This window comes from Balaenoptera physalus, assembly GCF_965194825.1.
Source record: "Balaenoptera physalus genome assembly, chromosome: 19".
NCBI classification, from domain to species: domain Eukaryota; kingdom Metazoa; phylum Chordata; class Mammalia; order Artiodactyla; family Balaenopteridae; genus Balaenoptera; species Balaenoptera physalus.
In genome coordinates this window covers 61,048,294-61,063,236 of record NC_138900.1, presented here as the reverse complement: position 1 = coordinate 61,063,236, position 14,943 = coordinate 61,048,294, and the positions used below count along the sequence as shown (strand labels likewise).

Below are 14,943 nucleotides of genomic sequence, written 5' to 3'. Positions count from 1 at the left end.
GACAGGCTCAAGGATGTATTGTACAACACAGGGAATACAACCAATACTTTGTAATAACTGTAAATGGAAAGTAACCTTTAAAAACTGCATAAAAAATTTAAATTCAAAAAAATAAAATAAACTTTTAAAAAGAAAGCAAAAAAACCCTAAAAAAAACATGGAAGCATTTGAAAGGCTAGCCGTGAAAGTCCCTGGGTCCAACGACCACCCGAGTACCTCCCTGGGAGGGGTATGAAGATACTTGAAAGAGAAGTGTCCCCAAATGCCTTCCCTTGGGCGTCCCAACAGCCTTCCTCTCAGTCCCTCGGCCACGCACATCTCCTCTGCATCAGAAAGAGGTATCATATAAAGAGGACATTCAGCCCCTCCCTAAACACAGGAGAGAGGATGCATTTTACCTTCATAAAGCAACTCTGGCTGGCAGTAGACTTGGTCCTCTTTTTCCTTCAGGGCTCTTGCTGTTGTAGATGACAGTTTGATTAAATTGGAGCCCGCCTCTGCATTCTGAAAGAATCGGTTTTCCAGAAAAATAAAAACTTGGTATCCAGAACAAATATTTGTTTTACTGTGCACATGTTAAAAAATGCTTTAGTGTCTGTCACCTTGTTCTGGCCTCACATTAACCACCGGAAGCAGCTATTATATGATTGGTCTTTTCAGTTAAAAATGAGAACTGGGGGCTGGAAGTGACTCCCCGAAGAGGGCAAAGCTGGTGGGTGGTAGAAGGGGGGCCCTAAAAACCCTGGATCTTTTCTTCTACTCTGGGCTGCCTGATCCCTCACAGGTGAATTAATGTACTTATAAGTTCTCACTTTTTAAATACTGGATGATTCACCTGTAAAAGGCTGCATCAGTCATTAAATAGGTGTTTATAAAGAGTTCATAATAACATGTGAAATGCTCATGATAGAATACTGAGTGAAAAAAGCAGCAGAGTAAACTGCATACACAGTCTGAGCTCAACCATGTTAAACAAAGAAAAAGAAAAAGAAATTACATTGAAAAGAGCCTGGGAGAAATACCAAATAGTAACAATATAGCATGCGGTGGGATTATGGAGACTTTCATTTCTTTTTCTAGGCTTTTCTAGATTTTCAGTATTTTCTCCTATGAAAATGTACCCCTGTTGAAAAGAAAACAAACATGCAATAAAAATTACTTGGGAGAAAAATATCTATCAAGGACATCTCTTGGTCTCAAGTGACAATCAGACTTTGTTCAGTACTTTACCATCATCGTTGTAACCCAGGAGAGAGACTGAACACAATTAATTAAATATCTATTGAGCATCTACTACTCCCTGTGTCCCCACATACTCTCTACGGGACCTTGAACAGCTTACTTGGTATCTCTGAAGTTCAGTTTCCCCATCTGTATAATGAGGTATAGCACAAGCATCGTATAAATAGTATGTGCGTCTCCGAGTTATTATGCAGATTAAATAAAACAATCCATGCAGTTGGTTTATAAGAGGGCCTGGTTAGCGGTAAATGCTAGATAAATGTTAACTGCTATTGATAACATAATTGTATTATTATTATTTTTTTTTTTACCACTACTACTACTGCCACTACCCCTGGGGGTGAGTTCAGGTTAGGCACTGGAGGAGAAGGAGGAACAAGGCCACAAATCTCTGCATTCATGGAGTTACAGGAGGAGAATTATGGTCATGTCTGACTTCTCATTTAAACTTTTCTCTACTTTCCAAACTTTCCAAAATAAGCTTTTATAATGAAAACAAACCTATTCGAACAATAGCAGCTTTTGGCTGAGAAGGTGGGAAATTTACTGCATCCTAGAAGCTGAACCGTAGGGCCCCTCTGAGATTTGTTTAGGGCGATCCCAATTAACAGAACAGGAAACTGAGGCCCAGGGAAGGAAAGTGGCTTGCCCAGGGTCACACAGAGGGGAGCAGAGGCTGGGCCCAGAGCTTCGCACTGAGATTCTTCTGCTCAGAAGCAAAAGCACTGCAGGCAGCAGGCAAAGCCAAGCCCCTGAGGCTGGCCGGTTCCCATCCCATAGTTCTCGGCTCAAACATCCCTTTCCCTGACAAGTTAGTCTGCAGTGTCTCCAAGGCATGTGTCCCAAGCTGTAGTTATCTCCTTTATGGACCTGCTTCCTTCTTTCATGCTGTCTTCCCTGTGAAGACAGTGATCAGATTTTATTCAGTGCATGGCACATAGTCAGCTCCCAGGAAGTAACTGCTGAAGCAATGAGCAAATGCATGACTCAATGAGCTTTTCCTTCAACTCTTAAGGGGAGAACATGTGCTTTGCAGGTGCTTGTAAAAATCAAACGAAGGGCGTGAAAAGGTCGTGTAGCGCCTAGCACATCTGGTGACTTGGAAGCAGAAGCTCTGTTTGCCTTCATCTGTATGTGCAGCCCCACATGTGAGAGGCCCTGCCCTGTGCCTTGCTAGTCAAGAGGCAACCACAGGCCTCTTGTGCATGTCCCGGGCTTGATTCTCAGGGAGTCAGTCCGCAGAGACGTTTTCTAGCTGCAGCATGAAACTGGTCAGACTGGTTGAGGCACAAACTGCGAATTTTTCCACACACAGCAGTAATGAACATGACTTGGCAGCTTTCTGTGGCCAATGTGCTCAACTGTGGGAAGAAATCACTTTCCAGCCAGAATTCAACGAAATCCTGCAGTCTGGCTTTGAAATTCCTCGACTCGAGGGAACTCCCATGAGAAGCAGTAATCTCAATAATCCCGCAAACACTGGCTTTGGAGTTTGGCAGCCTTGGGTGTGAAGTATGACTGTAGAGCTTTCTACGTGAACTTGAGCAGGCCTCCCACAGCCTACGTGAACTTGAGCCTGCTTCCTCGTTTGTATAAAGGGGGGCAATCCGTAACTTTTGGACGGGTGGCGAGTACAAGCGAAGGTCCCTTTGACCTGCGTCTGGGGATTGTGGCTAGGATTAAATTAAATAATGGTTATGAAAACACCTGATCCAGGGCCAGACCATCGTAGGCAGCAATTTGGAGCCAGACAGACATGCATTCAAATCCCAACTCAAATCCTCTGGATGATTCTGCCATGTTAGGCAAGTTACTGTCTCTCTCATCTACAGTCATGGGGATGACAAATAACCCCAAGGACTGTCATACAGATTCGGTGAGAAGCATGCAGAGCATTTCACAGGGCCAAAAATTTTCAGGACCCAGGATGAGAGCAGAGGCCCACCAAACCTATGTCCACATATATCAAATTGTTAAGTAAAATACCGTTCTCTCCCGCCTTCCTTTATGCACAGAGCTTCATAATGTTGTGGAACTGTGCTGTCTGATACGGCAAACACCACCAGCCATGCTTAGCTATTTAAATTTAAATTAAATGAAATTTAAAATTCCCTTCCTCGGCTGCACTGGCCACATTTCAGTAGCCTAGGTATCTGGCTGCTACTGCTTGGACAGAGAATATTCCTTCATTGCAGCAGGTTCTAGTGCCCAGTGCTGGTCTGGAAGGATGCATGTGAATTCAGAATTCCAGGACTCCTTGGCATTCTGAGCTAGAAGCAGCTGGCAGAGTGAAGGCTGGCCACTGGGCCCAGGCTTCCCTCCTCCTTTTCTTCCCACTGCACGGAAGCCCCAGCCAGCCCTGGCCTCCCTGGTGGGTCTGAGGGCTGCATCCAGCAGCACAGCCTGCCCTTAGGAGGACAGAGGCAGCTGCTGCAGGCTGGCTTGGGTCATTTGTGCAGGGAATTCAGGGATCCCAGGTCACAGTTGGGGTCGGAAGGGTGCCTCTCTGGGTGGACACCCTGTGGCCCTGTGAATTCCTCACCCAGTGAAGAAGGGACACTGATGGAGAAAGGCCAGAGCAGGGGGCCCCTCTGGCCTGGGTCTAAGAGCAGAAAAGGCATCCGACACGGGGCCGGGCACAGAGTGAGCTCTCGAGAAATGGTGGCTTCTCTTATTATTGGGTCTTCATTTTTGCATTTGAAAACAAGACAAAAACCAAATCTACTGAGCCAGGAGTTGGAACCACCCCTTCTAGCTCCAAAATGCCAGCCCCGCCCCCTCCTGGAGCCCTGCAGGACGAGGGCAGGGTGGCTGGCAGGGACTGTCTGCACCGCCCATGCCCCTTGGGGCCCAGCCCCACCTTAAACAACTCCCGCACCACCCTACATAAACAGGCAGAGGGTGCCAGTGGCCCCCTCCTTCCTTTGACCCCAGCTGGCCCAAACGCCAGAGAAGCTGGGGCAGCTGGGAGGCCCCAGACTTTTGAACACACTTCAGTGTAGCCCATTCTATGTGGAAGGCACTTTCCACTTGGGAAATGTTCCAAGCGCTAAAGGAAGACCTTGTGCCCTTTTAGAGACCTTGCTTCACCTTTTTCATTCATTCATCGTTCATTCATTTATTTAAAATATCTAAGGGCTTAATGAGAACCCTCTGAGTACCAGACCCTGTGATGGGCTCAGGGGATAAACTGCTGACAAGACCAAGAGTCCCAGCCCTCTGGGAGCTTTAACAGGAAGCTCATTATACCTGCCATCAATGTGAGCAAAGAGCTGCAGGTTCCATTAGAATGTACAAACCCACTGAGGGAGTCAGGATGCCAGACCTGAAGGATGAGCAGGGATTAGAATCCCCTGGAGGTTGTGCCTTCACTGGGCTGGTCTCAGAGTCCCCAGGTAAGTCCAACCCGCAGCCGGGAGACGAGCAGAGGTCTCACGGGAAGAAGACAGGGTTGCAGGCAGAGGGACAGCAACGTGCAAAGGCCCCAGACTGAAGAGCATTTGAGAAAGGGCGGCATCCCCTAAGGCCCTTCCCTAATATGCTTTTGGACGGGATGGAATCAGAGCCGCCGGATCTGGACACATAGGCCATGTCTGTAGCTCGACTTTCCCCTTTCAACACGCAGGTGGGGCGACTTGAAAGTGAAGCAAGGAGACATTTTTAAGGGACGATAAACAGCAATTAAAAAGCGTGACCAGAGCTACCCTTCCCAGCGCTCACTCTTCTTTGCAGACGGCTCACACAGTGCCTTTTTAAAATACACGTGCTAAACTTCTTAGCTTGGTTCCAAGGAAGCAAATCATTTCTAGAGCTTGATAAAAGGTTATAAAATCCTGCAGTGTGTGGGCAGCGGAAGGGAGTGTTTCCTCTCTGTGTATCATCCACAGGCTGAGGCCTCCACAAGGTGAGGGTGGGGTGGGAGGTGGGGTGGAGGTGGGCAGGCCTCAGGATTTGCCACCTGTGTGCTTTGTGACACCCCCATTGCATCCTGGAGCCAGGAGACACCCCAAGCGCTGCACTATGGAACTTCCCAGAGTGAGGGGCACAGAGGCCAGGGGCTCAGATGATGATTTTGTGGGACACGGCCGTTCATTCAATAGCCCTGAATCACATGGGGAGAAAGTTAATCCCTTTTTCTCTTCCAGTCTTTCCGACTGGGTCCAGGCGAGAGTCTCAGTTAAGTGCCACTATGTGTTTGACACCTAATACTTTTCCAACGTTCTCTTTAAGGAAGAGATCAGGTCTTGGCTAGAGCAACAGCATCAGGCTAGAGCTCAGGACCTGCGCTTATTACCAGCCCTTCACGCGCATCTGCACTTCCATCCGCAGCGCGCAATGCTGGCTTTCCACTGGGTCGTGATAGGTTTCCTTCCACGTGAGTTAAGGGAAGAGTGAGTTGATTTAAATGAAAACATGATTTTGTAAATGTTAACAGAGGTGATAGGAAGTACGGTGAAAATCATGACAGAGATACACAAATGACTGCAGATGGGGAAATGCTGGAGAGAGGAGAAAGGACCCAGCTCTGGAGTTGGAGAAAGGACCCAGCTCTGGAATTGGACAAAGCTGGGTTCAGATGCGGGTCTTCCGCCCACTGGTTGGGAGGTGCCTGAACTCCTGCATAGAGGCGCCTGGAGGGTGGGAGAAGCCTCCCTGGCCATGTAGGAGTGTCTTCTGTTCCCTAGGCCTGCAGGGCTCTGAGAGAGGTCAGGGTGACCCTCTGGGACTCTTTCCAGGAGTTAGGCCTGCTCGGGAGATCAGCAGAGTTATACCCCTTACCAGCTCCAAGGAAGGGTTTAGAGCCAATCTTGGCTCTGCCACTGGGCTGTGTGACCTTGGGTACATTCCTTAACCTCTCTGAGCCTCAGTTTCTTCATCTGTAAAATGAGGCTAACCTGAGGATCTCTCCCACAGATTGTTTTGATCATTAAGTTAGGTAAGGAAAATACAATGCTTAGCAAAGTACCGGCACATAGAGTGCATTGAGTAAGGATGAGCCATCAAAACTGAATTGAACTGAATTTGGTTTCATTTAAATTAATTAAGTCATGAAGTCAGGAAGTTCTGGAGCCAGAAGTCTCTGTAGCCTTTAAAACCAAACCCAGAGCCCTGGCAGCATCAGCCTAATTAAGGATAACGTCTGGCCCAGGGGTCATTTTTAACGTAAGAACAGGACTGTTCAACATCAGGGAGACGGGTAAGCAACTGGTGATGAATCCCCACCATGGACTGCCAGGCCAATATTTAAAATGATGTCATAGAAGACTATTTAATGTCATGGAGAGATGTCTACATATACAAGTAGATGGAAATAGTATGTACAGCAGTATACAAAATAGTATGTACATATTCAGCCATGAAAAAAAATGAGGCCCTGATACGTGCTACAACACTGATGAACTGTGAAAACATGCTTCGTGAAAGAGGCCAGCCACGAAAGACTACATATTGTACGATTCCATTTATATGAGATATCTAGAATAGGCAAATACACAGAGATAGAAAGTAGATTAGTGGTTACCTGGGGCTGGGGGGGATGGAGGGGTTGGGGGTGGGGAGCTGATGGTTAAAGGGTACAAGGTGGTTTTTGGGGAAATGAAAATGTTTTAAAATTGATTGTGCTGATGGTTGTACATTCAACTCTGTGAATATGCTAAAAGCCATTGAATTGAACACTTTGTTTTGGTTTTTTTTAAGATTTTTTTTTTTAATGTTGACCATTTTTAAAGTCTTTATTTAGCTTGTTACAATGTTGCTTCTGTTTTATGTTTTGGTTTTTTGGCCCACAGGGCATGTGGGACCTTAGCTCCCTGACCAGGGATTGAACTCTCACCCCCTGCATTGGAAGGCGAAGTCTTTACCACTGGACGGCCAGGGAAGTCCCAAATTGTACACTTCATTTTTTAAATTTATTTATTTTATTTACTTATTTTTGGCTGCGTTGGGTCTTCGGTGCTGCGTGTGGGCTTTGTCTAGTTGCGGCGAGTGAGGCCTACTCTTCGTTGCAGTGCGCGGGCTTCTCATTGCAGTGGCTTCTCTTGTTGCGGAGCACGGGCTCTAGGTGTGTGGGTTCAGTAGTTGTGGCTCATGGGCTTAGTTGCTCCGCCGCATGTAGGATCTTCCGGGACCAGGGCTCGAACCCGTGTCCCCTGCATTGGCAGGCAGATTCTTAACCACTGTGCCACCAGGGAAGCCCCAAATTGTACACTTTAAATGAGTGAAAATGGGTGAATAGTATGGTATGTGAATTATGTTTCATTAAAGCTGTTAAAAATTGTGTACAGTATAATTTTCTTCTCCAAAATTAGGAAATATGTATTTATATGTTAAATATTAATTTTAGAAAAGAAAATCATACTGTACATAATTTTTAACAGCTTTGAGATATATACACAATATGTATATATATTATATACATACATATCAATATACATTGTGTATGTATATCTTTCTGTCTACTTGCTTACCTATCTATTTATCTATAGAGAGAGAGAGACTTGGGAGGCAATACAAATATATCCACAATGGGTTTATGGTAATTTTTTTTCCTTTTAACTTAATCTATATTTTCGAAAGTTTCTACCATGAATATATACCATATTTGGAAAAATAATGAAAGCATTTTCTGTCCTTCTTTAAGAACAGTTCATTTGGGGACTTCCCTGGTGGTGCAGTGGTTAAGAATCCGCCTGCCAATGCAGGGGACGAGTGTTCGAGCCCTGGTCCGGGAAGATCCCACATGCCGCGGAGCAACTAAGACTGTGCGCCACAACTACTGAGCCTGCGCTCTTGAGCCCATGAGCCACAACTACTGAGCCCACATGCCACAACTACGGAAGCCCGCGCGCCCAGAGCCCGTGCTCTGCAACAAGAGAAGCCACCACAATGAGAAGCCCGCGCACCGCAACGAGGAGTAGCCCCCGCTTGCCGCAACTAGAGAAAGCCCACGCACAGCAACGAAGACCCAACATAGGCCCCCCCCCAAAAAAAGAACAGCCCATTTTGAATTTCAATATTAACGAAATTAGAGCCAAAGTCACTTCCTGAGTGGGCTCACATCTCCCAGGACTCAAGCCATTACCTTGTCCATGCGGAGGGGCACTGCGAACCTCTTGAGGGCTGGGACGGAGGTGAGCCTGGAGTTCTCCTCGAAGTCCTTATTCAGGTTGGCCAAGTAGAAGAGCTGGTAAAGGCTGCTGTCCTCGTAGGCAATGATGTCGAACAGAAGGCAGCCGTCCTCTTCGTAGGCGTTGACGTGATGAAACACCACCATGGGGTCCGTGTAAAATTTGGTCAGCACGGGCTTCCTCGTCCTTTGGTCAATGATGTGAATGTAAGTCTGAAAGGAGATGCACATCAGTGCTCAGCTCTTCCTCTGCAGGCCCAACACAGTGGCATCAGGCAGGGGACAAGACCCAGCCCTGCCATCCACTTGCTCGTGACCCTGAAGCATTCCCTCCCCTTTATGAGCCTCTCTGTACTACCTCCAGGCACACGCAAAAGTGCTGAGGGAGGAGGGAAGCTTTGCTGCCAGGGCCCCTTCCTCACCAGGAGGACAGTATCTGGGGAGATACAGGATCCGAGAGTGTACCGTCTCCCCAGCCTTCACTTGACTGTGATCCAGGTGGGCAGCGACAGACCAGCTCCCAGGCAAGGCCAGGTTGAGGAGAAACAGTCAGGTCCAGCCCTCTAAGGTCCCATTGGTGGCCAGCGCCCCTAAAGCCCCTCCTGGGTCCCCTCTCCTGACCTTTGCCCGCTGCAGGTGTGGTTTTCCCAGTAACCTGGCTTCCCTGGAGGGCTGCGGTGCCAAGTGACCGGTCTAGTCAAGGAGCCCATGTGAGTATCGGCTCATTAGGCGTCCACATGCACCTCTGGGTGTCACAGGCAGTATCACTCTGGGTGGCAAGTAGCCATATCTGCAGCCCCAGTTGCCTAATCCAAGGGGAAGGGGTGTTTTCTTTCGTTTGGCAGCTCTGGCCTAACCATCCTCCTTCTGAAAGGAGGGAGGGGCTGCTCCAGGCTGCCGTTTCCCCACCTCCTCTGGCTCATTGCTTCTTTCTCTCCTTTCCCAGAATCAGGCTTTGAAGTTAAGTAGGGGAGCGGGGAGGAGTAGTGTACAGAGGAAGAGGGCATTGGGAGGGAGGGTGGGTTTGGGGAGGTGAACACAGGCATGGTTATTGTAGGCTTTTCTTCCCCATAAACCCAATCCCAGGGTCAGACACAGGGACTTCTCAGAAAGTTCTCCAAATGCATTCCAAAGCCCTTCCCAGGGCTCTGTGCCCCGTCCTCGTCCTCGGGGGCTCTGTCTTCTCACTGTGGGACTCTCCAGGGCCAGAGGTCCCCAGGGGCTGCAGACTGGAGGCCTAGAGGGCCCTGACACTCCTGCCGGCAGGACGCTCATGGTCCTGCGGAGGAAACCCACTTCCTCTGGCTCCCTGCTGGCCCCCTTGCCCAGCTCATTCAGCCCACAAACATTCATATGAGGGCCTAAGACACATCAGACACTTTTTGGGGAACTGAAGAGATAAAATAAAACCACCCGCCCACTTTCATGGAGTGTATATTTCAGTGGGGGTGAGGCCAAGGGTCAGTGATCAATATATACAACATGTCAAGGATGATGGATGAGCACGACTGAGAAAATGGAGTGGGGGGTGGAGAAGCCTTTCGGGGGTGGGGGTCTGTGATAGACATGTGGACCTCAGGGATGGGGGAGGGTAGAGCGAGACCGTGATTGATCAAGGGAGAAAGCCATCTGGGAAAGAACATTCCAGGTGGAGGGGACACAAAATCAAAGGCCCTGAGGCAGGAACGTGTTTGGCAGGTTTGAGGTGTAGGAGGCGACCACGTGAGCAGGGAGCCAGCGGTTGGGATGAGGGCATGTGGGCCTTTATGGGCTGGTGAGTGAAGCCTTTGGATCTTATTCTGAGGAAGATGGGAAATCACCAGAAGGTTCTGAGCAGAGGAGGGATCTCACCTAACCCCTTTGTTCCCTCGAGGACCTCACTCTCCTCCTTGAGAATGCAGGCGTTAGAGAGGCGGCAGCCACACGCGGGACACATATTTGTATGGGTACATGAAGATGCACGAGGTGCGCAGAAAGAGGAGTAGAAGGGTGTCGAATGGATGGTGGTGGTTCCCTCTGGAGGGGGCTGGGCGGGGAGGCGGGAGGAATGGGGATGCGGAGGAGGAAGGGGACTTGATCTGTTGCTTTCTACACTTGTGTGCTATTTGAATAGATGACACTGAGAATTACTTGATTATTTTTCACAAGTAACAATAGCACATAAATACATAGATACACCTATACGTGAATAATGTATTCATACCCACATGTATATACACATACACACATGCAGACGTCACATATACAGGGAGGTACGTGTACATCCAGGCACACAGATATTCTGAGCACTCCACTCAGGTGTACCTAAATTGAAGACGTTTCTGTTACACCGTCCGGTGGGACGCTCTATCATCATGATGTCTAAATGATCTGTGACATCCCCTCCCCGCCCCCAGCAGGGATGCTGAAAGGGCCTTGTCAACGGACGGTGGAGGCTGGAGGAGGCCAGGTGTGGGTCAGGGCTGAGGAGCAGCCCCTTTGCTGCTGGGCGAGTAGGGGCTGCCTTGGCTGATGAGGCTGCCTCGCCCAAGGTCACACGCCCTTCTGGGGATGGTCTGCTCTACTGACTTATGGACGTCGGGGCACAAAGGCCCAGCCGTTTGCCCTAACTGGGGACCACTGTGAAGGGCCGTCCCAGCTTCAGAACTCGCTGGAAGGTCGGCTCACGCCTCTGGGAAGACGGCGTGGCAGCTGACGGCCTCCCTCCCAAAGCCGCCCTGCCTGCTGACCTCCATCTTGCTCTGGCCGTCCTCGTGCGGTGGGGTCGCCGGCCCTGCCTTACCTTGTCCTCCCTGTGGAAAGCCAGGCAGGAAGCCCAGCTCACGCCCCGGATGTAGGCGGTTGCCATCTTGAGGATATCCATCCTGAAAGGCTGCTCGAGGAAAACGATGTAGCTCTCGGTGACTCCGAAGCTGTGGTAATAGCTCGGGGAGAGGAGCGCGCGGGAGGCGATGGAGCAGAACACCTCCATGTGTTTCAGGGGGCTCAGCCCCTTCTTCCCGCCCTCTAGAGAGAAGCCAGCCTCAGGGACGGCGCAGGGCCTGGCGGCCCCCGGCGGGGCCACCGTCTCCCGCAGCGCGGCCTCTCAAACCCACCCGGCCGCTGAGAAGAACCTTCGAATGAGAGCCGACAACAAACCGGGTGAAGGCGCTGCGGCCTGGCTGATGCAGGGATGGGGCCCTTCCCCCGTGAGATCTGGTTTGGCATCCACAACCACGGCACCCCCAGGCTCTGGGCCTCTGGACCACCGGGCCTCTGGGCCAGGCGTGTGCAACTCCAACACGGGGCTAACCCAGCCTCCACCTGCTTTCTAAATAGACGTTTATCAGGAGCATGGCCCCTGCAGGGTCCACGGCTGCTTTGCTTTCGAGGTTCAGAGTTGAGAAGACGCAGCGGAGACCACACAGGCGGCAAAGCCTCAAATACTTATTTTGTGGACCTTTACGGAAAACGTTTGCCAGCCCCTGCTCTGGAGCAATGTTCCTCACTTTCACGTGCACGCAGATCATCTGGGGGTCATGACAAAATGTGGAGTGCGACTCAGCCTGTGGGGTGGGGCCCGAGGCCCTGCATTTCCGTCAAGCTCCCAGGCAGGGGGTTAGCTTCCCAAGGTTAAGCTTTGACATGTTGCTGAGAACCATCATTTGACGTGTATTTCACGGGGTTTCTATGAATTTCTTTTGGCATTGCCCCTTCTGAAACACCTGGGAATGAGACTAAATGCCTATGGTAATGTGACAGATTGTGACAGTCAAGGTAGGCTGTAGGATTCCCATTTTACAGGTGGGAAACTAGGGCTTGGTGGGACGCTCCATCATTACAGCCAAAGGCACAGGGTTAAGCCGAAAGGACACAGGCCCCTTAGCCTGGCTGCCTACTCTGTTATTAGAGGGAAGGGAGAGACCAAAGGAAATCCTGCAGGAGCATCCACCACGAAGGTGCTTTCTTATTCCTCTGCAAGGATGGGTCACCCGCTGGCCAAAAGGCCTCCCCACCCAGGCCTGGGGCTGGGTTATAATGAGTTACACGCAAGCGTCGCCACCTTTCGTGGGGCACCCGCGCCCTGTACACAGCTGGCTGGTGGGAGAGGTGCTCTGGGTTTGTGGGGTCGTTCTTTTCTTCACCGAACAAATGGAACACAAAGCAAACTGAAAGGAAAGTCGCCCTGGCCTGGGAGGCAGGACACAGGTGTGAATCCCAGCGAAGCTGCCAGCCTGGACCAGGTGTGCAGAGGGTACCTCCTGTGAGCCGTGGGCATGTCATCTGATCCCCCTGGGGCCCGCAGTCCTCTGTAATATGAGGTGGCAAACTCAGATGCCTAGACCACCCCCAGGTCTGCATTCTAGGATCCCAAGCCAGACCCTATATCCCTTTATTGGCTTAATTAATGGGAGTTCCATTTAACAAGAGCATTGTACCTTCTGACCTCGGGGGCTCCCATCTGCCAGCAGAGCCTGGAATCTGCTGGGGGGGGGGGGTGTGCTCTACGGGACTGTGAGGGAGGGGGGCCAGCAGGGATCACAGATGGAAACCGGCCTTCCTAAACCAGAAGGTCTAGCCAAGCACCCTCATAGTTCTGTACTGTCTCCTGAGCCCGCGCAGCCACTCTTGGAGGCCTGGTCTCCTGGGTGTGGTTCCCAAGAGGGTCCTGGACAAATAAGGGCTAGGAGCCCCGCCCTCCTCCCCCTCAGGAACACGCAGTCACAATCGGCCTGGGCTCCACGCCAGGTTCCTGCCCCTAAATGGAGACGGTCCAGAAGGCCCGCAGAACAGGGTGGGGATGTGGAGTGGGTGCCAGCAGGGCTGAGCTCCCTGAACAACCCTGGGAGCCTGGCTTCAGGGGCTGGGATGAAAGAGGACAGCACAGCCCTGACATGCAGAGGTTTGTCAGAAAACTAAAAAATGAATGAAAGAAAGGAAGGATGGATGGATGGATGATGAATAGATTAATGGATGGATTGATAGGTAGATGATTAATGAATAATGGATAAATTAATGAATTAATGAACAGGAACCTAAAGAAAAGGAGGTTGGAATAGCAAAGGGATTCACTTCTTCCAAAAGGAAGCCTAGCATCATTTCTTTTCTCCTAAAGGAGAAAAGTGAGTTCACGGTCCTCTGAATCATCTGTGCAGGCAAGTGTCAGATTGAGTGTTGTGTTATCAACCAAAATCAGAACTCTTCCGAAAGAGCCACCTTGGTGTCTGTACTCCATTACACCCCCAGAATGACCCACCTGATACTGTGGCAGGGATCTTAAAGATCACATATTTTGTCTTCCCCTTGTCCACGATGGACGTGCCAATGTTGAGAACATTTCCAGCGTCATCATAATGAGGATGTGATGTCGCCAGATTTACAGCCACGTGTTTACGATAATCAACCTGCAAAATATGACAGCCACCTGGTTTTTAAAAGGGGAGAGGGTGAAATCCTGTGAAAAGCTGACTGACTCCAGATTCAGAGAGATGATGGTTATTTTTGCACATCTCCTGATCTGAAAATAAGGCAGACATCACCTTTAAAGGAGATGTTTCCTCTTGCAGCCTGATGTAACCTCGAGGGGGCCTCACACAGCTGATAGGCTGCAGGGGACTTGGGGAGCTACATGTGTTTTCTCTGACAGTCACTCCTAGCCTGTCACCTGGCCTTGCCGGGTGGCCTCAGCATGGAAACAGGACGCCTCACTGCAGAGAGCTCCAAGTAACAACTTGGGCAGAGAGGCAGCCTTAGGGCTAATCTTGGCCACTTCTTTGGTGAAGCTATTTAAATTCTCCCCTTTTGCATCCCACAGAGGCATAAATCTCCAGCCCTCTCTCATAGGGTTATTCTGGGAACAGAAAGGTTACAAAAACATTTGGTCAAAGGGAAAGGAGACTAATGAGCTCAATAATGATCCCGACTCCAAACAAGCCACAACCATGGAGCAGTGGGGTGGCCCAGGAACCAACTGCCCGCCCTTCTTCCCCCAGAATAGCACAACCTCCTCCAGCCAAAAGTCAGGCGATACCTCATTCTCTCCTCGTTAAATTGTATTGCAAAGACAGCCAGGCTTTGAACTGCCAGCTGGAGAAAATTGAAAGTGGGTCTATTGATCTTCACGAAAATGTAGACTTGATTCTACCCAGGAAAGGTATCTGCTTGGGCTCTGATTTTTGCACCCTTGCTCTGTGCCTAATGCCTCCCTCTTCAGGTCAATAGAAGGCAGGGCTGCTGGGAGTCCTGGGTGGCCCAGTATAGTCATTCATTCAAATTTCCATTGAGGTGCCACTCAGTGCCAAGGACTATGGACACTGTTAGGGGTTGAATTGGATCTTCCAAAAAGATATGTTGAAGTCCTAACTCCTGGTGCCTAAATTTGGAAATAGGGTCTTTGTAGATGTAATCAAGTTAAAAAGAGGTCATTCTGGATTAGGGTGGGCCTTCATACAATGATTTGTAGCTTTACAAGAGATTGGATTACAACAATCATTGGTTGTTCCTATAAACCAAGGAACAACCACCAGAAGCTGGAAGAGGCAGAGAAGGATCCTCCCCTAGAAACTTCAGAGAGAGCATGGCCCTGCCGATACCTT

The 14,943-nt window shown here is 49.8% G+C and overlaps 1 protein-coding gene across 2 annotated transcripts in view; it reads right to left on the bottom strand.

Moving 5' to 3' along the window:
* Nucleotides 1–14,943, bottom strand: part of BCO1 (beta-carotene oxygenase 1) — a 50,310-nt gene that overhangs the window by 11,433 nt on the left and 23,934 nt on the right. For both annotated transcript variants that reach the window (XM_082439064.1, XM_082439063.1), the window contains exons 5-8: nucleotides 13,605–13,752; nucleotides 11,151–11,374; nucleotides 8,324–8,581; nucleotides 399–504 (exon numbers count right to left, since the gene is read on the bottom strand). In XM_082439064.1, coding sequence (XP_082295190.1) covers nucleotides 399–504; nucleotides 8,324–8,581; nucleotides 11,151–11,374; nucleotides 13,605–13,752 — 736 coding nt within the window. The remainder of the gene's footprint in view (nucleotides 1–398; nucleotides 505–8,323; nucleotides 8,582–11,150; nucleotides 11,375–13,604; nucleotides 13,753–14,943) is intronic.